General features: G+C 39.5%; 1 protein-coding gene across 5 annotated transcripts in view; it reads right to left on the bottom strand.

The window, feature by feature from the left end:
- The window catches only part of ABCB11 (ATP binding cassette subfamily B member 11), an 88,940-nt gene that overhangs the window by 45,247 nt on the left and 21,589 nt on the right, over nt 1–22,104 (bottom strand). For all 5 annotated transcript variants that reach the window (XM_045575410.1, XM_036421484.2, XM_045575409.1 and 2 more), the window contains 6 exons: nt 20,614–20,747; nt 17,915–18,086; nt 13,087–13,211; nt 11,617–11,791; nt 5,521–5,634; nt 1,741–1,851 (listed from right to left, as the gene is read on the bottom strand). In XM_045575410.1, the coding sequence (XP_045431366.1) occupies nt 1,741–1,851; nt 5,521–5,634; nt 11,617–11,791; nt 13,087–13,211; nt 17,915–18,086; nt 20,614–20,747 (831 nt within the window). The remainder of the gene's footprint in view (nt 1–1,740; nt 1,852–5,520; nt 5,635–11,616; nt 11,792–13,086; nt 13,212–17,914; nt 18,087–20,613; nt 20,748–22,104) is intronic.

The raw sequence follows: 22,104 nt of genomic DNA, 5'->3' as shown, positions 1-22,104 counted from the left end.
TCAGGCTTACAAATTTTTACTTACTGGAGTGAGTATGCTCCTTTTTTTTTTTTAATTTTTATTATCACTATAGTCTAAGTACATCATGGCACCCAGCAAGGCTAAATACACCCTTGTGATATGAATGAAGAATATTTACAGGTCTAAATAAGAATATTTTCTTAAAACAAACTCTTGGCATTGGAAATAGCAGATAAAACAAATGAAATAACTGTGTTTCACTTCAACTGATATTTGTTGAACAGCTATTATGAGCTGGTTCTGAACAAATATTAAAAAGAAAGTATTGAGCCATCCCTTCAAAGATCATTATTGAATGAACATCACCTTGTGGTTTATATTTCACAAGTACTTTTATATTTGTTATGACAGTTAATGTTTACATATATATTAATATATAACATTAATAAAAAATTTACTTCATAAAATAATCATAATAAATGTACTTATACTTTATATATACATACCATAGGCCCAGTGCACAAAATTTGTGTATTAGGGGGGAGGGTCCCTCAGCCCAGCCTGCACTTTCTCCAATCTGGGACTCCTCAGCAAATGTCCAACTGCCGGTTTAGACCCAATGCTTTGGATTGAGGCCTAAACTGGCAGTCGGACCTCCCTCTCACAATCCGGGACTACTGCTTCCTAACCACTCACCTGCCTGCCTGCCTGATTGCCCCTAACCACTTCTGCCTGCCAGCCTGATCACCCCCTACCCGCTCTCCTGCCAGCCTGATTGTCCCCAACTGCCCTCCCCTGCAGGCCTGGTCACCCCCAACTGTCCTCCCCTGCTGGCCATCTTGTGACAATGTGGGGGCAGCCATATTGTGGTGGCCATCTTGTGATGATGTGGGGGTGGCCACTTGTGATGATGTGAGGGTAGCCATCTTTGTGTTGTGCAGGTGTGAGGGTCAATTTGCATATTACCTCTTTATCATATAGTATAATGAAAGTATATATGCATATATGTTTGTGTTTATCTGCGTTATAGATATGCATTATCAAAATTAATTTCATGGGATTTAGTACTATGGGGATAACAGAAATATTATTAAGAAAAGGTGGCTAGAGGTACTCTGTTAAAATTAGGAATAAGTCTCATTTCAAAGCCAATTCACTCAGGGAAAGTAGATCCTAATTTTCTGTAGAGTAAATTGCCTTTAAAGATATTTGTTCAATATATACAGGAAAACCAAATTTTCTTCACTATGGGTGACTATGAGCATATTACAAGTTTACCTTTGCACCAAAGACTGATGATATATTGGCCCTGATGAAATTACAGATAGGAAGTAAAAAACTGCAAAGACAGCAGCTTTCCTTTGCCACTTCATATCCTGGCCCCTCTGAGTGTTCTACCTTCTGCATTCTCTAAGGAGGTGGTTTGACATAGTTGTACTTCTTAATTGTTCTGATTGCCTTGCATTTTATTGAACTCATGGTTACAATGACAGGGCCTGACACACTCATTTCAACAGAGTCATAAAGGTGACTTAACCAGAAAGTGCTGCCAGACTGTGTTCTTACCAAAGGGGTTTGCACAGTATTATCATCATGACGGAATGTGGTTTGCTGCCTGAGAAATAATACGACACCCAAGGACACTTCCAGAGAAACATGCTTCTAGTCCATGTTCCTGGAAACTGAATCATGCTTCAGAAAAACAAACAATTCATGGCTCTGGAAATGAATCATCAGGAATAAAATGCTGTTGTTCCTGAAGAAAAGATTGGCACTTACCTTCACCTCTGGTCTGGAAGGATAGTGGAAGGTCACATTGTGGAATTGAATTTCACCTTTAATTCGATCCAACTTGTAACCATCTTCTGACATGCAGTCAATAACAGGTTTCTGGAAGAGAATGTAAAAGGGATATAGCAACATGTATTAGATGCATTTACTGTCCATCCCAGTTTGAATCTACTCATAAAAGAGAATAACAACCAGATAAGACATTGCAGAGATATGCTAAATATAAGTTTCTTCCACATTAAATAATTATTAATAATAATAATTAGCATTTATGGAGATATTATATTATGATATATTAATGGTATTATGCTATGTTACTATATAGTATATTAGTATATAATATGTTATATGTATTATGTTATATATTAAAGTACATATACATTTTATCTGTATTATATTATATATGTTAACATTGTATCTAATAAAAGAGAAACATGCAAATTGATGGTACCTCTGCTACACCCACAAGCCATGCCCACCAGCTAATCAAGAGTGAGTATGCAAATTAACCTAACCAAGATGGTGGTGACCACAGAGCTGGGGCAAGCAGGAGGCTTGGGTTGCCCCTGGCAATGGAGGAAGCCAAGCCTCCTGCCTGCCCTGGCCGGCCCTTGCCTCTGCTCAAGGCTACAAAGTTTCAATTATAGAAGATAAATAAATCACAGATACCTGCTTCCAGCTGGCATAGGCCTCCGCTCAAGGAGGCTCTGAAGGGGGAAAAAAAAAAAAAGGAGAAGCTGGGAGCTTGGGTCACCTGGGGCCATGGCCAGCTTGCAAACAGCCATCAGTCCCTCACCCAGGCTAGTCACACCCCCATGGGTTGAGGGTCCACACTGGGGGGCTTGGCCAGACTTCAAACAGTCATCAGGCCCTCACCCAGGCTGGCCAGGCACCCCAATGGGACCCCCACCCTGATCCGGGACACCCTGCAGGGCAAATCAGCTGGCCCCCACTCATGCACAAGGCCTCTATACTAATAAAAGGGTAATATGCTAATTAGACTGGGAGACCTTTTGGACATCCTTCTGGACAAAGCCATGGTGGCAGGGCCAAGGTTTTAGGTGGTTAGAGGCCAGGATGGGATGGCAGTTGTGGATGATCAGGCCAGGATGGGATGGCAGTTGTGGGTGATCAGGCTGGTGGGAGGCAGGGCTGTTGGGGGTAAGCAGACCAGCAGGGGGGCCAATTGGGGGTGAGCAGGCCATCCTGGGGGGTCAGTTGGAGGTGATCAGGACAGTGGAGGGGGGGGGGGGCACAGTTTGGAGTTAGCAGGCCAGCAGGGGGCAGTTGGGAGTGAACAGGCCAGTGGGGAGGGGAGGTGGGGGCGAGCACACTATCATGAGGGGAAATTGGGGGTGATCAGGCTGGTGGAGGGGAGCATTTGGGGACGAGCAGGCCAGCAGGTAGAGTGGTTAGGAACAATCAGGCAGGCAGGCAGGTGAACGGTTAGGAGCCAGCAATCCTAGATTGTGAGAGGGATGTCTGACTGCTGGTTTAGACCTAATCCCTGTAAACCAGCAGTAGGACATCCTTTGAGGGGTCCCAGATTAGAGAGGGTTCAGGCTGGGCTGAGGAATACCGCCCCCCATGCACAAATTTCATGCACTGGGCCATTAGTATAATATAATATAATAATATATAATATAAATACCATATTTTCCGGCCTATAAGACGACCCCCTAATTTTTACAGTTAAAACATAGGTTTAGGCCTATATTCGCTGTATAAGACTACCCCCCACTTATGAGGCAACACCAGTTCTTTTTTTAATAGACCGCCTCTCTGACTCTGGCCAATTTTCGGTTGACTTTTTTTCGTTTCAAACGTCGTCTTATACGCCGGAAAATATGGTAACTAATATATACTTAATTTTAATTTATATAAAATATTATGTCAATTAGTAAAAATTATATATCACATTAGTTAATTTATTATTTATTGACATGTTACTATGACATTATTATTTAACAACATATATAATATATAGCACTGATCTATATATTAAGATTACTATGTATAATTATATTATTAAGATACCATGGAAGACAATGCACTGTTTTAGTGTGCTTTTTTTCATTTATGTAATTGTCACTATAACCTAACAAGACATTTTTTCACTTGAGGATGTTGAGAAATCTCAGAGGTAAGTATCTTGCCTAAGGCCACACAACTGGCCAACCACTCTGGGGTCTAAGATTTGAGTAACTGAATGTCCTCAGGGGATGTCTTCAAACACTATCAACTTTCAGTTGATTTGCTGAATTTCACCTCTGCTGTTGTTAGTAGTTTGCCTAATCTAGAACTTAACCATTCCAGTTCCTCAGACAAGGTCCTCTCCTGCTACCAGGACATCCCCAGGTCAGCTTTTTACTCTTTCACACGAGAGAGAGAAATTCATCACCATATCTCTATTTGGGGCTATAATGTAACCTACTTTCTTCTTGGGTCTCTAATAAAGATAATAAAATAATTTTCAAATGCCTTAATTTTTGACACAGTTTAAGGGGCTTTTTAGACTCATCATCTTACTTGAGCATATAACAACTCAAGCATGAGAATTTGGATCATTCAACAGGCCTATATGGTTTTCAATAATCTCTTCATATCCGAATACATAAAATCCCAAAGTATAAAACAGATGAAGTGATGAGAAATTTTCTCAGGAAGGTTATATGCCTCATAAGTAGCTATGATTTAGGGAACTCACAAAGCATTCTTGGATTTACTGGGCTTCTGACTTACCCTAGGGCATTTTTTTCAGAGGGAGAGAACATGTTGGCATTTTCCCCTTCTGTTCTTAGATTTTGACTTTCTACCTTGACCTCCGATGATTTAATAGATTAACCAGAAAAATCCTAGCCACGCTATCATTGTCCTTTTCAAGCTGGTACAGACTTTCCGTCACATTTACAAAATAATCCAATCATGTGAACTTGGCCTTAAAGTCCTGCATGATCTGGCCCCTTCCCATCCCGCTAGCCTCTATCTCCTGCTCACTCAGTTTCACCACACTGGCCTTGTTTTAGCTTCTTGCATTCACCAAGCTATTTTCCAAACCGAAGGCCTTTCTTCCATGAATACCCTCCCTGCTCTTACCTCCCATTCACCACCCTCAGTCTCCCTTGGCAGGGCCAACTCTCTTTCCTTTGGTTCTCAGCTCATATACCACCTCCTCAGAGATAATGCCATCATCATCACTTAATTTAAACACTCCTTCCCACCCCCAATCACTATCACATTGACTATTTAAATTCCTTCAGTGTACTATTTAATATTATTTTCTCTTTGAATGTGCTTATTTCTTTTAAAAAATATTTTTATTCATTTCATAGAGGAAGGGAGATGTAGAAAGATAAGAACATAAATTATGAGAGAGAATCATTGATCAGCTGCCTCCTGCATACCCTACACTGGGGATCAAGCCTGCAATCCAGGAATGTGCCCTGACTGAGAATTAAATAGTATTCTCCTGGTTCATAGGTCCATGCTCAACCACCTGAGCTATGCCAGCCCGATAAATGTGTTTACTTTTTTAGTGCCTGTTTCCTGGTTATGATATGAAAGCAGGTGCCTTATCGGTTCTGTTTCACTCTTGCACTCCCAATTCAGAACAGGGTGAGACTCATGACAGCACTTATTGAATACTGCTGAATTAAGGGCATTCGATAGTTTCTGATAGTTTTCAACACTGAGGGTAAATTCCTTAGGAGTTCATTCTTCTTCCCACCCCCAACCTATGAATAGCCTTTACCTTTGGCCTTTACATACCTGGTCTATTGTCTCAAAAATGCTGGTGGCTGCTGCACGTCCAGTTGCAAAGGCTTCCAAACAAGAAGATGCATTGCCAAGATTTAAAGCTCCCACTATGACACTCAGGAAAATCTGAAGTGAGAAGAGATAAACATGTTGTGAATGTGTTTTGGGGCTATTCAGGTGAATTCAGAGATTTTAAGCAAAACCAAGTGGATTAGAATAGTGATATGATAATTTGATTCATTATATAAATAGCCTTATTATGGTTTTCCTGGTCAAAGTGTCCCTGAAATAATAAAGACAATTTGATTAGCTTGCAGGCGTCTTCAAACTATGGCCCATGGGCCACATGCGGCCCGCAGAGGAGTCTGATCCGGCCCGCCAGGTTTTTTGGGCAGTGAACGCAGCCGAGGTGTTACAGTAGGAATTAGTAGTTCATATAGTCCGGCCCTCCAGCTCTCTGAGGGACCGTGATCTGGCCCCCACTTTAAAAAGTTTGAGGACCCCTGCTAGAGCTTGGTACACACAATATAGATCTGCCACTACTATTACTGCTATATTACTCCTACTAGTATACTAGCTATTAGAATAACTACTATTACTACTACTACTGATATTATACTACTACTAGCAATAATAATGATGATGATGATGATAATAATAATTAATAATAAGGTTATGTTTCTATGTGCTTTATCCTGTATTACTTCATTTAATCCTTAACAGAGGTGTGTGGAGGTCACCTAACTTCATATATGTCACAATATATTGTATATTAAGTGACAGAGCAGTATCTAAGACCATTCATGACTGACTTTCTGTCTACCTCCCAGGTTCATCTGCTGGAGGTTGCATGCAGGTGGAGTGGCCAGGTTCTTGTGCAGAGCTGAGGACGCTGTCATTGATTCACCAACTCAACAATCTCGTTAGGTTAGGTAAAGGCAACCTGATCATAACCCAATAGCACTCTGTTTTTATCAGTTTATAAAGGAAGAGAAAATTCCTCACACTGGCCTCCAGGAGGAGCACAAGACTCCTTCTCTCCACCCTTCCAACCAAAGACTGATTGACCATCACTTAACTCAAATGGAGGACACTTCAATGGTCGCCATCTATAAGGGACTACTGTTATTTGTTGAGCTAAATATTGACTTTTGCATGAATGTATTCTTTTTCGGATAATTATTTTCAGATGATCCTGGTCTGTGGTGATTTCCATGAGCTGGATTCTGCCCAGAGTTCCTTTCTACTACTCTCTTCCTTATGGCTGGACCACAGGGCTTCTCAAAGGCTCCCAGTCATCTCCCTCCCTCTTCAGTCACCTCCCCTTTCCACTCAGGATTATGTGGGTCAGCCCCCTCTTGACTTCTCCCTGAATTCCCCACTCTATGTAGGGGGCAAACATTATCTCTTCATCTGTCCTTCTTGTTCCTTTTCCTTAATTATGGCAGGTAAGTCCTCCCAGGGGCAGGTTACTTAATCTTTCAAGCCCCAATTTTTTTTTTTTTTTAATCTATAGCACAGGGATAATGAGAGCATGTACCTCATGCAATTGTTATGAGCATTAAATGAGATAATGCACTAAGGGTGGTTAATCCAGTTCGGCCATATAAATAATAATGATGATGATGAAAGAAGCATGATTTCACAGTTAGGAAGTGATAAGATGAACAAACAGAATAGTAATTGTGGTGTAGTTTGGGTTAAGACCACCATATTCCAAAGTCTTCCTATCCGAGCAAAGAAACCCTTCCATGTGTACAACTCAGGGGTCAATAAACATTGTCTCCAAAGTGCCAGATGGTAATAGTTTAGGCATTTCAGGCCACATGGGCTCAGTGATCGCCCAACTCTGCTATCTAGAACAAAAACAGCCACAGACAACATTAAGCAAATGGCTGCAGCTGTGTTCCAATAGACCTTCACTTACAAAAACAGGCAGCAGGCTGGCGTTAGCTTGCAGGCCATAGTTTGCTAACCCTTGGGGGTCTAGATTCTAGACTGACTAACTAGGGTAATAAACTGAGGTTTGTGCTTAAATCCTCACTCAGCTAGGCTTTGCAAGCATTACCTCAAATAAAGGTCTCTCTCAGGGTTCTTAGGAGAGCAGTGAGTGAGATAAGTCAGGGACATGCAACTAATACCTCACAAAGCTGGCTCACATCCCAATAGACCCTCATTGCTCACACCAAATATCACTCTTTAGCCCTACGGACTAGTGTGGGGAAAGGGAGGGCTGGAAGGACCACTGGGAAGCAATCTACCCGTGGATGTGATGTGCTGGAGAAAAGGGGATCTGTGACTACTTGGAAGACAGATCCAGAGTCAGGAACACAGTGGTTAATGGGTCAGGCCCTCAACACTTGAGTTCAAATCCGATTTTATACACTGGGCACATATTTCTTTTTTTTTCTTTTCTTTTTTTTTTAATTAATTAATTTTTTTTTTTTTACATATTTTAATGATTTTTTTTTGCCCCCCTCCCTCCCTCCCCCATATCCCCTCCCTCCCCATAGTTTTATGTCCATTGGTTGTACTTATATGCATGTATACAAGTCCTTCGGTTGATCTATTATCTCCCCCAGATCCTCCTCCCCTCCCCGCTGTAATTTGACAATCTGCTTGTTGCTTTACTGTCTCTATATCTATCTTTTGGTTCATCAGTTTATAATGCTCTTTATTATCCACAAATGAGTGAGGTCATGTGGTGTTTCTCTTTCATTGATTGGCTTATTTCACTCAGCATGATGTTCTCCAATTCCATCCAGGTTGCTGCAAATGATGAGAATTCCTTCTTCTTTATGGCAGCATAGTATTCCATTGTGTAGATGTACCATAGTTTTTGGATCCAATCATCTGCTGACGGGCACCTAGGCTGTTTCCAAATTCTGGCTATTGTAGATTGTGCTGCTATGAACATAGGGGTGCATATATCCTTTCTGATTGGTGTTTCTAGTTTCTTGGGATATATTCCTAGGAGTGGGATTACTGGGTCAAATGGGAGTTCCATTTTCAGTTTTTTGAGGAAACTCCACACTGTTCTCCACAGTGGTTGCACCAGTCTGCATTCCCACCAGCAGTGCACGAGGGTTCCTTTTTCTCCGCAACCTCGCCAACACTTGTCGTTTGTCGATTTGTTGATGTTGGCCATTCTGACAGGTGTGAGATGGTACCGCATTGTTGTTTTGATTTGCATCTCTCATATAATTAGTGACTTTGAGCATGTTTTCATGTGCCTTTTGGCCTTCCTTCTGTCTTCTTTTGTAAATATTCTATTTAGGTCCCTTGCCCATTTCTTAATTGGATCATTCATCTTCCTTTTATTTAGTTGTATCAGCTGTCTGTAGATGTTAGAGATTAAACCTTTATCAGTGGTGTTATTTGCAAATATGTTCTCCCACACCGTGGGCTTTCTTGTTGTTTTGTTGATGGTTTCTTTTGCTGTAAAAAAGCTTTTTATTTTGATGTAGTCCCATTTGTTTATTTTCTCTTTAGCTTCCATTGCCCTAAGGGCAGTATCAGTGAAGAAGTTCTTTTGGCATACGTCTGAGATTTTGCTGCCTGAGGATGCTTCTAGTATTTTTATGGTTTCCCGTCTGATGTTTAAGTCCTGTATCCATTTTGAGTTTATTTTTGTGTATGGTGTAAGTTGGTGATCTAGTTTCATTCTTTTGCATGTGTCTACCCAATTTTCCCAACACCATTTATTGAAGAAACTGTCTTGATTCCATTGTATATTCGTGCCTCCTTTGTCAAATATTAATTGAGCATATTGATTTGGGTTGATATCTGGGTTCTCGATTCTATTCCATTGATCTATATGTCTGTTCTTGTGGGCACATATTTCTCAACCTCATGGCTTTATTTCATTTTTAAGTGGTAGTATAATAACATCAATTACAGAATAAAATTATATTACCTATGATAATTTTATTAAATACCTCACTCACTGCTTCACTCCATGTATATAATTAATAATGTTATTTTCTATTACTGCTATTATCTTTTATTGTTGAATCCTGAAACTTAAGAGGGGCATAAAAGAGCAGCCTTCTTCACCATTCGGTTTCCTTACATTTTTCCCCTCATAGATCACAGAGTATGATTTTTGTCTGGGTACAATTGATACTAATTACAATCATTTATGTGAACTCCTTACCATTTAAGCCCAATTACTATGCAGCCAATAATGATTTTGTGCATCACAAAATGCATTAAATTAACCTAATTGTTAATTAGTTTAGTGGATTAAAAAGCTCAACTCTTGCATACTCAGTCTTCACAGTTTGCTGCTCAAGCATGAGTGAAAGAGAAGAGGGGGTGGAAAGAGAGGAGGGGTGAAAGAAGAAAGAGAGAAAAAAAGAAAACAACCACAATCAATGCTTATTCTGTTAAAGGATGTCTCCCACTTTCCCAAAGAAAATTTCTTAAGGTGTAAGAGGAGGCTTGCAGGAAGAGGTTAGAAGTAAAAGGCAGGTTTATAATTGATGACTAATATAGAGAATATAGTCAATAATATTTTCATGAATATGTATGGTACCAGATGGGCAATGGAAATATCAGGGGAGCACTCTGTAAAGTTTTTGACTGTCTGATCATTATACTGTACACTTGAAACTAATATAAAATAATTGTGAATGTATATTATAATTTTAAAATAAAATTGTTTAAAAATTTTACAAAACAAAGAAGTATTGATGACTAAAATGTTAGATGTAGTATGCATGTCTGCATAAAGTACCCTGTGTCCCCGAAAATAAGACAGTGTCTTATATTAATTTTTTCTCCCAAAGTTGCGCTAGGTCTTATTTTTGGAGGATGTCTTATTTTCGGGGAAACACGGTAAGTACTTAAATATTAACTGGGAGAATTAATTATCTACAGAAGGTAAGAATAGTCCACAAACTGGAAACTCATAGGTGAGAATTGTTAATTAAACAAGGGGGTCATTAGACTGAAGTGGTTTTATGTCTTAGTAGCTTACATAAGCAAACCAAAACCTAAGCCTGAAATTGCCTCAAGGTTAAGAAATCAAAACACAAGCAACCAATCACAAAGAGCCAATTAGGTTTTTTCAAATAAGACAACTGGGTATGCTATAACCCAGTGGTCGACAAACTCAGTAAACAGAGCCAAATATCAACAGTACAATGATTGAAATTTCTTTTGAGAGCCGAAAACCAACTCTGTGCATGGGCCACGAAGTTTCAATAGTACAGATATTTTGTGGAAAAGCCACACTCAAGGGGCCAAAGAGCCGCATGTGGCTCTTGAGCCACAATTAGCCAACCACTGCTATAACCAATCAAATAATGTTTTTGTGTTGCTTCAACCTCTTCTCTATAAAAGTCTTTGCCCTCACTTCTATCAGTGAAGCCCTTCTAACACCTTCTATGTTGACACCACTTAATTAGTATTATTTTTGCTGAAATAAACTCCTAAAAGTTTTAATATGCCTCAGTTTTTCTTTTAACAGAACCATAAAATTGGATTATTGTAAAGAGAGCTCCAAGGGTTTTTTTTTAAACTCACTCTTCCCAATTTAATTTTTGATTTACCAAGTTATTTTTTTCTGTCCTCTCCTTGCAGGCATAGAATGAAAGGAAAGATGTCTTTTCTCAATGCTTGTACTTCTGCAGAATGAGCAGATATAAGCATGTGACCAATAAAATACGTTTGCATTACTGCTCAGCTGAGCATTTTATTGGCTTGGCATTTTAATTATGTTTCCACAAATATGTTCATTAGCACATATATTGTGCTACTATTAATCTCAGTTATATGAGCTGTTAATTTTTAGCTGAGAAATCACTGACTTTCAATTTTCATGCCATATTATCTTTTGGATTCAGTCAGAAAAATGGTTGTTTTGCAGCTATAAAATCTTTATTTAATTGAAAATCATTAAGTTGGTGGTCTCATCAATTCGAATGCTCAGCATCCCTTTACTATAAAATGCATTCGTGTTGCTCATTTCTGCAGGTGGACTCTGCCGAATCATTGACACTGTCCTCCCTCAGACAGTAAAGGAATAAACAAAATGCCTTAACGGTGGGCTTTTCTGAGATACCAACAGGAAATGCTACACGTGGGTCATCAAGAACCAAGTACCTGGACAAGGGCTCCAGCTGTATATTCTCCATCGTCCAGGACAAGCTTGGAGCCGTACCAGAAGGCCAGTGCATAGCACAGGAAGATGAGACACCACATGAATCCAGTAAAAAATCCCATCACGATCCCTTTTCTAATCCCCCAACGCTGGGCAAACACAAGGTTTTTCTCATACCTGTGAAGAGAAAACATTTGGGTCTATTTCATCAGCATCAGTAGCAGCTCAAGTTGGAATGTTTAATTCAGGAAAGCCAATGATGATAAAGGCATCCAAACACAGAACAGCTTTAGGAAAAGAAAACAATAACTTCTGTGTAGTTACTTAATGCTTGTCTCAACCTGGCAATGAAATGAGTTTAAAGGATGATGCCAAACAAAATCTCATAGTTGATCACTTCAGGGATGAGTACAGGGGTGTAAGCTTTGCCTCCAAGAGAAAAGAATTGTTTAGCACACATGTCTAAACATGACGGATCCAGTACTGTTTGTGCTTACATTGTTTCATTAAGTCACATGACATGCTTTCTATCAGTTTTCTTCCAGGTTTGAAAATAGTGTTCGCACCAACTCATCTGCATGTACTCACCTATCCTCCCTGTGACCAAGAATGCTATGTTGTAACATGACGGGTAAGATTCACAGCCTTGGTACATGGATAACTAAGTGGAAATTCATTCCAAACACTAAGCTTCAGTATTTCTATCATTTAGCCATTAATGGGCATTGTCTTAAAGCATAGTCGTTCTGTAACTGCCTTCCTACATCTCAAAAAGTAAATTTGTGGATAATTTTAACATTTCATATGACAAAACGGAATGTCTAGCCTATGTTTGTTAATTTTTAAAACACTCACGCTGCTTGTTTTATGAACAATAGAAGAAGATATCTTTCATAGTGGAGGAAATATGCAACTGGAATTTTTTTAATGAGAAATAAGAAAACTTTATTCCACAAACCAAAAGAAGCAAATGAAAAATAAAAGAGGAAAAGAGATAATTAGAGACTGTAAATCCTATTCTCTTTTTTTATTTGGTGAATTTGCTAGCAATTGAGAATGTGTAGTTGAGTAGCTGAATAAAACACATTGAATAAAAAAGTGTTCGATAAAACTGTGTGAAATTGCACTTTAGATCATGGCCTTTCCTTGAGGCATAAACTGTTACAGCTGGGTATGCTGTATAGTATGTGTGCATACACCCCACCAGAATTAGAAGTAAATACCTAACCCAAGGTGGATTTTTAAAAATTACCAACTCTAACATCTTCCAAAACACATAGCTAAGGGCTTAGGAGTCCTTGTAGTGCTCTGATCGCTCTCATTACTCTGCCAAGCTACCTCTGAACAAAAGCTCCTCTGAGTACCATAGACAAAGGTGAATATGCCGCTTTACACAAAAAAATGGGGAAGCTTCAGAGTAGTATATGGATCAAGGAAATTCAGGAAAGTGGCAAACATTTCAATTAACCAACCTTTCAACCTCTTTTTTCTCACCACCAAAAGCAGCCACTGTTCGAATGGATGAAATGACTTCATCAGCCACTGACCCTGCTTTCGCATAGGCCTTCAATTCATGGTCAGTAAACGTGGACACACTCTAAAATCCAAAAGAAAACAATATCTGAAGACCAGGTAATTAAGTCAGTCTGTCACTCAATGATTCATTTAGGTGAGTAAACAGGTGTGTCATAGTTTAACACAAGACTACATTCTCACCAAGGAAGGATTTGGTCTAAAGCTGATGCGTGTTTGGTTGTTGCATTAAAAGTCAGCCTCACAACCATCAACAAAACAACAAGAAAGCCCACTACATGGAAGACCATATTTGCTAATGCTATTTCAGATAAGGGTTTAATCTCCAAAATTTACAGAGAACTTATACAACTTAACAAAAGGAAGATAAACAATCCAATAAAAACAAAAAATAAAAATGGGCAGCCGAAACCGGTTTAGCTCAGTGGATAGAACATCAGCCTGCAGACCAAAAGGTCCCAGGTTCAATTCCGGTCAAGGGCATGTACCTTGGTTGCGGGCACATCCCCAGTAGAGTGTGTGAAGGAGGCAGCTCATCAATGTTTCTCTCTCATCGATGTTTCTAACTCTCTATTCCTCTCCCTTCCTCTCTGTAAAAAAATCAATAAAATATATATTTTTTAAAATTGGCAAAGGATCTAAATAGACACTTTTTGTAAAAGGACATACAGAAAGAATGCCGAGAGACATAAGAAAACATGCTCAAAGTCACTAATCAGAGTTGCAAATCAAAATAACAATGCGGTATCTCTCACACCTGTCAGAATGGCTATCATCAACAAATCAACAAACAAGTGCTGGCGAGGATGTGGAGAAAAAGGAACTCTCGTGCACTGTGGTGGGAATGCAGATTGGCGCAGCCACTGTGGAAGACAGTATGGAGTTTCTTCAGAAAGTTAAAAATGAAACTTTCATTTGACCCAGTAATCCCTCTTCTAGGACCATATCCCAAGAAACCAGAAACACCAATCAGAAAAGATATATGCACTCCTATGCTCATAGCAACACAATTTATAATAGCTAAGACTTGGAAACAGCCTAAGTGCCCATCAGCAGATGAATGGATTAAAAATTATGGTACATCTATACAATGGAATACTATACTGCTGTAAAAAAAAAAAAAAGAACTTTTACCATTTGCAACAGCATGAATGGAACTGAAGGGCATTATGCTAAGCGAAATAAGCAAGTTGGAGAAAGATAAATATCACATGATCTCACACATATGTGGGATATAAAGATCAACATAAACTGATGAACAAAAATAGACCCAGAGACAAGGGGCAGGGGAGAGGGCATTAGAGATCAACCAAAGGACTTGTATGCATACACATTAGCATAGTCAATGGACACAGACACTGGGGCAGTGAGGGCTGCCCTCAGGGGTGGGAGTGTCTGGGCGGGTCAACCAGGGGAAAAGGAGACATATGTAATACTTTAAACAATAAAAAGTAAAATAAAAAATAAATGATACTGCTCAAACTAAAAAACAAACAAACATTCAGCCTCAAAACCCCTCTCGCAGAGTAAGTCCCAACTAGGGCATTCTGTGAGACCACAGTGTTTCATCATTCTAGTCAAGATGTTTTCTAGTCGAACAGGGTGGGGGTGGATGGGCAAATGGCTGTGTTGGTGGATGGGTGGGTAGGAAGATTCCAACCAAATAACTTGTATGCATATATGCATAATCCATGCACACAGACATCAGGGCGGTGAAGGGGTAGGGGGTGGGCTAGAAGTGGTCAATGGGGGGAAAAGAGGGACATATGTAATAATTTCAACAATAAAGTTTTAAAAAATAAAACAAAATACATCCATTATTAATTATTTTTAAAAAGTCACATTTCATTGCTGAAACCGGTTTGGCTCAGTGGATAGGGCATTGGCCTGCGGACTGAAAGATCCCAGATTCGATTCCGGTCAAGGGCATGTACCTTGGTTGCGGGCACATCCCCAGTAGGGGTTGTGCAAGAGGCAGCTGATCGATGATTCTAACTTTCTATTTCTCTCTCTTCCTCTCTGTAAAAAATCAATAAAATAAAAAAAGATTATTTTTCTTAAAAAAAAAAAAAGTCACATTTCTTTGCTACTGGCCAAAGCCCATTGCACAATTCACAGACAAACATCAGAGGCAAAGACCAAAGGTCAGTGCAGGCATCACATTGTTAGAATATAGAGAGGTACCGAGCCTGCAAAGGCATAATGAGGCAGAGGTAATTCCACAGGAGAAAGCTTCAGATAAATACTACACTATTCATCTACCAACTGCCTTTGCTTTCCACAAAAAAAAAAAAAATAAAAAGACATTGTACTTAATATTAAACAAGTTACTTTTTCTAAAATTGGACTTAGATCGAATCCTAGTTAGAATTAACTACCAACAAAATTCCTGGCACAGATGAAGAGACAAAGAGGGGGAAAGGCAAATATTGTGGAAAATCATCCTATTCAGCAAACCTAAAAAAACATCGAGTACCCACACTAAATATTTCTCTTCCAAGTTTTTCTAAACCTTTAGCAGCAAAACTCCTATCAAACAAACTCTTAAGCACAATTCTCGGATATAAAATAAGTAAAAGTAGTATTTTATTGCAATATATTTATCTCACAAGTCCACATTTTATAAAACTTTTGTGAATTGAAAAGGCAACAGTAAGAAAAGTGAGGCTTCTTTCATTAACATTTAAATTTGGGTGTTATGGGTAACTGTAGTTTTTACCGCAATCCGTTTCTAATTTGTTTCACAAATATGTACTGGCAGCATGGTAATGAGATAATTAAGTAGTAACGAATGTTATCTATTTTTGCTGTAATTACACAATAATAATCTCACTGAAATTGATACGGGAACTTTAAAAAAATGTAAATTGGGGAATATCTAACAATTGCTCGTGTTTCTCATCTTAAGTATAAAAGTCAAAGGCAAACAAAACCCATAATATCAAGCCGAAACTGGTTTGGCTCAATGGATAGAGGAAAAGAGATAACTAGATAATTCAGTCTGCGGACTGAAGGGTCCCAGGTTCAATTCTGGTCAAGGGCATGTACATTGGTTGCAGGCACATCCCAAGTAGGGGGTGTGCAGGAGGCAGCTGGTCGATGTTTCTCTCTTATCGACGTTTCTAGCTTTCTATCCCTCTCCCTTCCTCTCTGTAAAATATCAATAAAATATTTTTAAAAAACAACAACAACATAATATCTTCTATCATGTCATATATTGTCCCTCCACCTTTTCTTGTCTTGTTTTGAATTGAGCCCAGGGAAGATGCCTGTATCATTTTCCACAAACAGGCACAGACTTGAAGTCAAGAAGAAACCAGCACAAAACCATCACGTTGCAAATTACTTGAAGTTGAAAAGTGGGCACTGAGACAAGGGAAGCCGTGCTCTCAGCCTGTGTAAAGCCAAGGAAACCAGGCCACATTGTTGGTCTCTTAAAATGTGTCATGTGATCCGGTAGAGTGTGAACATTAATGTATCATGGGTTTAAAGAAAGAGACTACATGTATATGGCAGGAAAATTTTTTAATCAAATGTTTGCAGAATCCCCACAGACCCTCACAGAAACTGAGGCACCTCTGGAGTGCAGCTGGGGAGCATTTGGTAGAAAAGACTTATGGAAAGCTTGCACGCCATGGTGGATTGGGAACAAATAAAAGCTAATATCTCTTTAGTAATTAATTCTGTGTCAGGTGCTGTGCTAAGTGCATAACAGGGATTATGTCTTGAGTCATCATGGTGACTTTGGCAGGTAGTATCCTTGTTTTTAAGATGAGAAGACTGAAGTTTTGATGAGTTACACATACCTTTGTTAAGCCAGGTTGGAACCTAGTTAAGTGCAGTGAGCTCTTTGTTATTGTCCCTCCGTATGACCTGGCTCTATTGAATAATAGAGCAAATGGACTGTAGAGAATATTTTTCTAGAAAAATATCACCTGGAGATTGGTACATGTTGCTCAATAATGCCACTTTAATTCTACTCTCATTTACAGCAAATTATTAGTGTTGCCTGGTCCCAGGATTTGCTATCTAATGTGGTTTCTCTGATAGTGAGCTATAATCATTTCTCAATCCTTGGGAGTGCGTTTTAACTGGGATAACCCAAAATTCCTACTCCTACACTTTTTTTTGGCCTGTGCACCTGGGCAATGGAGTCTGCTCTTGGGAAACTGCTGGAAATGGACCAAGAAATCTCTCTCTGAAACTGATCAGATGGAATGGAGAGAGAACACAGTTGTGATTGCAGAAATTTCTTTTAGATGCTTGTTATCAATATGCGTATATTTGTTGGGCCTTTTTGAGGGAGCATCTGAGGTTGGGAGAGCAGGGAAGCAATAGGCAATTAGAAAGTGTGTAGAACATTAGGGTCAGTCTCCCTTGAATTTGAATTCTATCCTGTCACCCACTATCTGTGAGTCCCTTTACCCCTCTGAGTCTCCATTTCTTATATTTAAAATGGCATCAACACTTCATAAGATTGTCGTAAAGATTAAAGATATGTATATAAAGCTCCTCGTAGTGTCTGGCAAAACAGTAAATGCTCAATAAGTGTAGTTGTTATTGTTATTAATACAGTAATATTCATGTTATTAAAATATCATTAATCCCTAACCTATAGAATGTTATTTGATACTGAGGAATAACCAGTCAAAATAGTGATAAAGATGTTGACAAGCCATACTCAAGAGAAGGGACTCAAAGTTATATTTTCAACTGTTCCTCAGAGCCAGTATCTCCCCACGGAAAGCAAAGAGAAGACACCCTTACCAGACCAATGACGGCTGCTCCCAGGCCAATGAGAGGGCTGACGGAAATGATGACCAAGGTCAGTTTCCAACCCTGATAAAATCCCAACAGGAACCCACAGATGCTTGTGGTCATGCGCTGGATGAAAATGGCCATTTGATCAGCAATGGCATCATTGATTTTATTAATATCACTAGAAATAAGAAAGGCTTTGATCACTACAATGGCATTGGTCAATTCAAATGTCTCACTGAGAAATCTCAGTCTTTCCCTTCCATCTCCGTACCCCATCGCCCTTGGGAAACATAACTGACTCTCACATCTGGAAAAACCTGCTGCAGCTTGGGAAGTCATCAAGCCTCTCCTCTCACAACCAAGAAAGTTTGTCCTAAACCCAGTTTTCCCAACTGAAGTCCATTAAATATTGGCAAAAACTTTTTAAAACCATCTTATTTATATCTTTTTTATAGTTAATACTAGAAGCCAGTGCACAAAATTTGTGCATGGACAGGGGCCCCTCAGCCCGGCCTGCACCCTCTTGCAATCCAGGACTGCTGGCTCCCTAACCCCTCACCTGCCTGCCTGCCTGCCTGATCACTCCTAACCACTCTGCCTTATCGCCCCTAACCACTTGCCTGCCTCCCTGATTGCCCCTACCCACTCTGCATACCTGCCTGATCACCCCTAACTGCCTCTGCCTCAGCACCACTGCCGCAGCTTCATTTGGAAGAACATCCAGAATGACGTCTGGAAGGTTGTTCAGCTGTCTGGTCTAATTAGCATATTATGCTTTTATTATTATAGATACCCTTGATATGTCCTGCAGAGCCATTCTTCCCTTCTTTACTTCTATTAAGTCCTTTTAGGTTCTGGTCACATAACAACTAATTAATAAAAAGTTATGTAACTCCCCAGAAAGAAGTAATATTTTCTTCCCTATAGTTCCTTAGCAATGTAACTGTGTGTGTGTGTGTGTGTGTGTGTGTGTATTGTTGCAATCTGCTCATAGGCAGTATAGAATCATGGTTAAGAGGTCAGACTCTAGCCCTAACTGGTTTGGCTAAGTGATAGAGCATTAGCCTGTGGACTAAAAGGTCTCAGGTTCGATTCTGGTCAAGGACATGTATCTTGGTTGCGTGCATATCTCCAGTGGGAGGTGTGAAGGAGGCAACTGATTGATGTTTCTCTCTATCCCTCTCCCTTCCTCTCTGTAAAAAATCAATAAAAAATATATATATAAAAAAAGAGGTCACACTCTAGAGCCAGACTCTGAGCTTAAGCACAAGCCTTTCTTGAGCAAGTTACTTAACCATTCTGTTCCTCAGTTTCCTCATCTGTAAAATGGAGAGAATGACAGATCCTACCTCAAAGGGTAGTAATTTGGATTAGCTAATATATGTAAAGCATGTAAAACTGTACCTAGGATATAGAAAGCAGTCAATCTGTGTATGTTCTGGTTATTTATGTGCTTGTACCTTTTATTATCCTAATAGGCTGTAAGTTCCTTGAAATGAGGAGTTCCGTGCTTTATGTTTATGCTTTGCATAGAGATAATGCTCCATAATACAGTTACATTAAATTAACATCCCCATAATTTTTTGTCGAGATGGAGCAAATAAACATTTAGGACTTGGTAGCAAAAAATGACCTGAGATATGCAGAGATTGGACAATTGTATTCTAGCAAGGCTATGTATCTGTCCAAGGTCATAGTAAGAGGCAGAATGGGTGCTGGAATCTAAGGGTCGCAACATTCAGTCTACTTTATTTTCACTACATTGCACACTATCTTTAATGGGACTTCAAAGTTTCATTCCATTGAACTAGGTCTAATTCTTCATGGTTCAACTAATTACTCAGAGCTCATTCAGAATCCCTGAGGGGGCTATTAATGACCCAAACTAGTATTCAGGAGTAAACTAGATTTACAGACAGTTTTTTAGCTTGAATCTAAAAATTATGGATTTTTAATTTTTGTTTTTATGTGCATAAAAATTACCTCAACAGTCAAAGCAAGGGAATTTGTTCTAGTTATATTGTTAGATACCTTATAGACACCTAGATTGTGACGTCCCTCAATTTCTCCTTTTGAGGCCAAATAACCTACTTCTTTTAACTCTCTTCTATAATGTCATTTCCAGTAGTTTAATCAAAGACTTACAAACCAAATTATAGTATCCTGGCTTTCAATTTATAATGACCATATTTGATAAAACATCACCCATGAAAAAGCCATCACCTATAAAAGCCTAACTTAAGAAACAAAACATAAAAATAGCTAAGAATGATAAAATAAACTAACAAAGTGGAGACAGACTCATAAATACAGAGAACAGACTGACAGCTGTCAGGGGGTGGGGACTGAGTAAAATGGAGGAAAGGATTCAGCAAAGAAAGAAAAAAAAAAGACTCACAAACACAAACAACAGTATAGCGATTGCCAGAGGAAAGAAGGGTGCTGGGGGGAGGTAGAAAAGGGTAAAACGGGGATAAATGGTGATGGAAGGAGACTCATCTTGGGATGGTAAACACACAATACAATATACAGATGCTATATTGTAGGATTGTATACCTGAAACTTAAATAATTTTATTATCCAATGCCACCCCAATTAAAAAATAACTGAGAATGTTTCCAATTGTTATTTAATTTAGAAATTAGAGTTTATTACAAAAAAATCATACATAAATACATACATAAAATGTCCTACCAGCCACTTACTCAGAAAATCTTGTATTCAGCTCTCCCACTGAATTGCAGTCGAACCATCCTATTTCCATTCTCATTATTTTTCTAAAGTAAAGTTTTCTCATTTTCTGTATTTGACGCGCTGAGGCAATTACCCACGAGCATATCTGGAAATGGAGCAAGGCATGCTTCACATTGCAGTTAACATTATTAATTCCTCCTCTCTCCAGAAGAAAACACTTCCAATGTAACAGTTGAGAAAAGGAGGGAAGTAATTCACAAAATGCCTCTTTTGGGGATCTGAGTGTAAGTGCTGGCATCTGCTCCCGTTGCAGGGAAGCCAGAAGTCCTGGGTTTGAATCCAGCTCTGCCACTTTTAGCCTTAACCTTCCTGAGCTTCATTTTTTTCGTGTGTAAAATAAGACTCGAAGCACCAAAAATAATTATTGCTTTTAACTCACTAGTCTTGCATACCACTTCTGAGTGAATTTTTCCCCAGAGGCTTACCAACAAGCTTCTATGCATAGTTTTCAAGCTTTTCGACAACAAGTATGACATAAACTAATTGTTTCCCCCAACCAAGCAAAGTAAGCCTATAATTAAAACTCCCAGCGCCAAATGGGAAAAACTAATGCATTTCTCTCTTCAACTAGCACTAACTTCCTAGAATTATTGATTGAAAGGGATGGAGGGTTGTAGAAAGCGGTTGTAGGGTTAAGCCTCGGACTGACCTGCTGGCAAAGTCACAAACAAGTCCCAGCTTGGAGGGCACAGTCCATTAAGCTTGATCTTGTGACTGCTCCCTAGATGGTTCCTGGGTAGCTAATGGGCTGTGGGAGAGGCAGCAAGTGCTGCCAAAACAAGTGAAACTTACAGCAACATTGTAAATTACCTTGTTTGTCCCCGACTATAAATAAAGCCTCAGCTTTGCAGTCTGGATCATTCTGTGGCCTCAGCCAGGTACAGAAGATCCACCTAGACCCAAATGGGTCTCTTTGTCTATCATTTCTCCGTCCTTCATTGCCCCAGCTCAGGCTTGCCGAACCTTTGGCTGGGGTGGGGGTGGGGGGGGGGATTATTTTTTTCTACAGGAGGTGGCAAAAGATTACTTTTCCCCTTAATAAGGGTTAAGTGACTCTAGGTCTTTCCATAGCTTAAATCTAGAATGTGCTCTACATTTAGTTTACAGAATTTGGTTTGAAATGCAGTTGAGTGAGACTTTAGCATGAAAGAGAAACAGAGAGTAAAGTTTGCTTTCTTCCAATTCCCCATGTCTGGCTTTCTCCAGACCACTCACTCGCCCTCTGCAAACTCACCTGCAGTGTCTATTTCTGAGTTTAGAAGAGAGTGTGAAGTAGGGAGGGCAGGGATGGACAGGACATTGAAATTAAAGGTCTGTCTCTGTCTCTCTAGAGTAGGGGTGTCGAACTCAATCAGAGAAGGGGCCAAAATCTAAAATCCAGCCTAAATCGCGGGCCGAATGGTTTACTGAACAGTCATAAACTGTCATTGTGATGGAAATGC

Source organism: Pipistrellus kuhlii, unplaced genomic scaffold (genome assembly GCF_014108245.1).
Source record: "Pipistrellus kuhlii isolate mPipKuh1 unplaced genomic scaffold, mPipKuh1.p scaffold_m20_p_7, whole genome shotgun sequence".
In the NCBI taxonomy this organism is placed as follows: domain Eukaryota; kingdom Metazoa; phylum Chordata; class Mammalia; order Chiroptera; family Vespertilionidae; genus Pipistrellus; species Pipistrellus kuhlii.
This window is presented reverse-complemented; position numbering and strand designations above follow the sequence as displayed.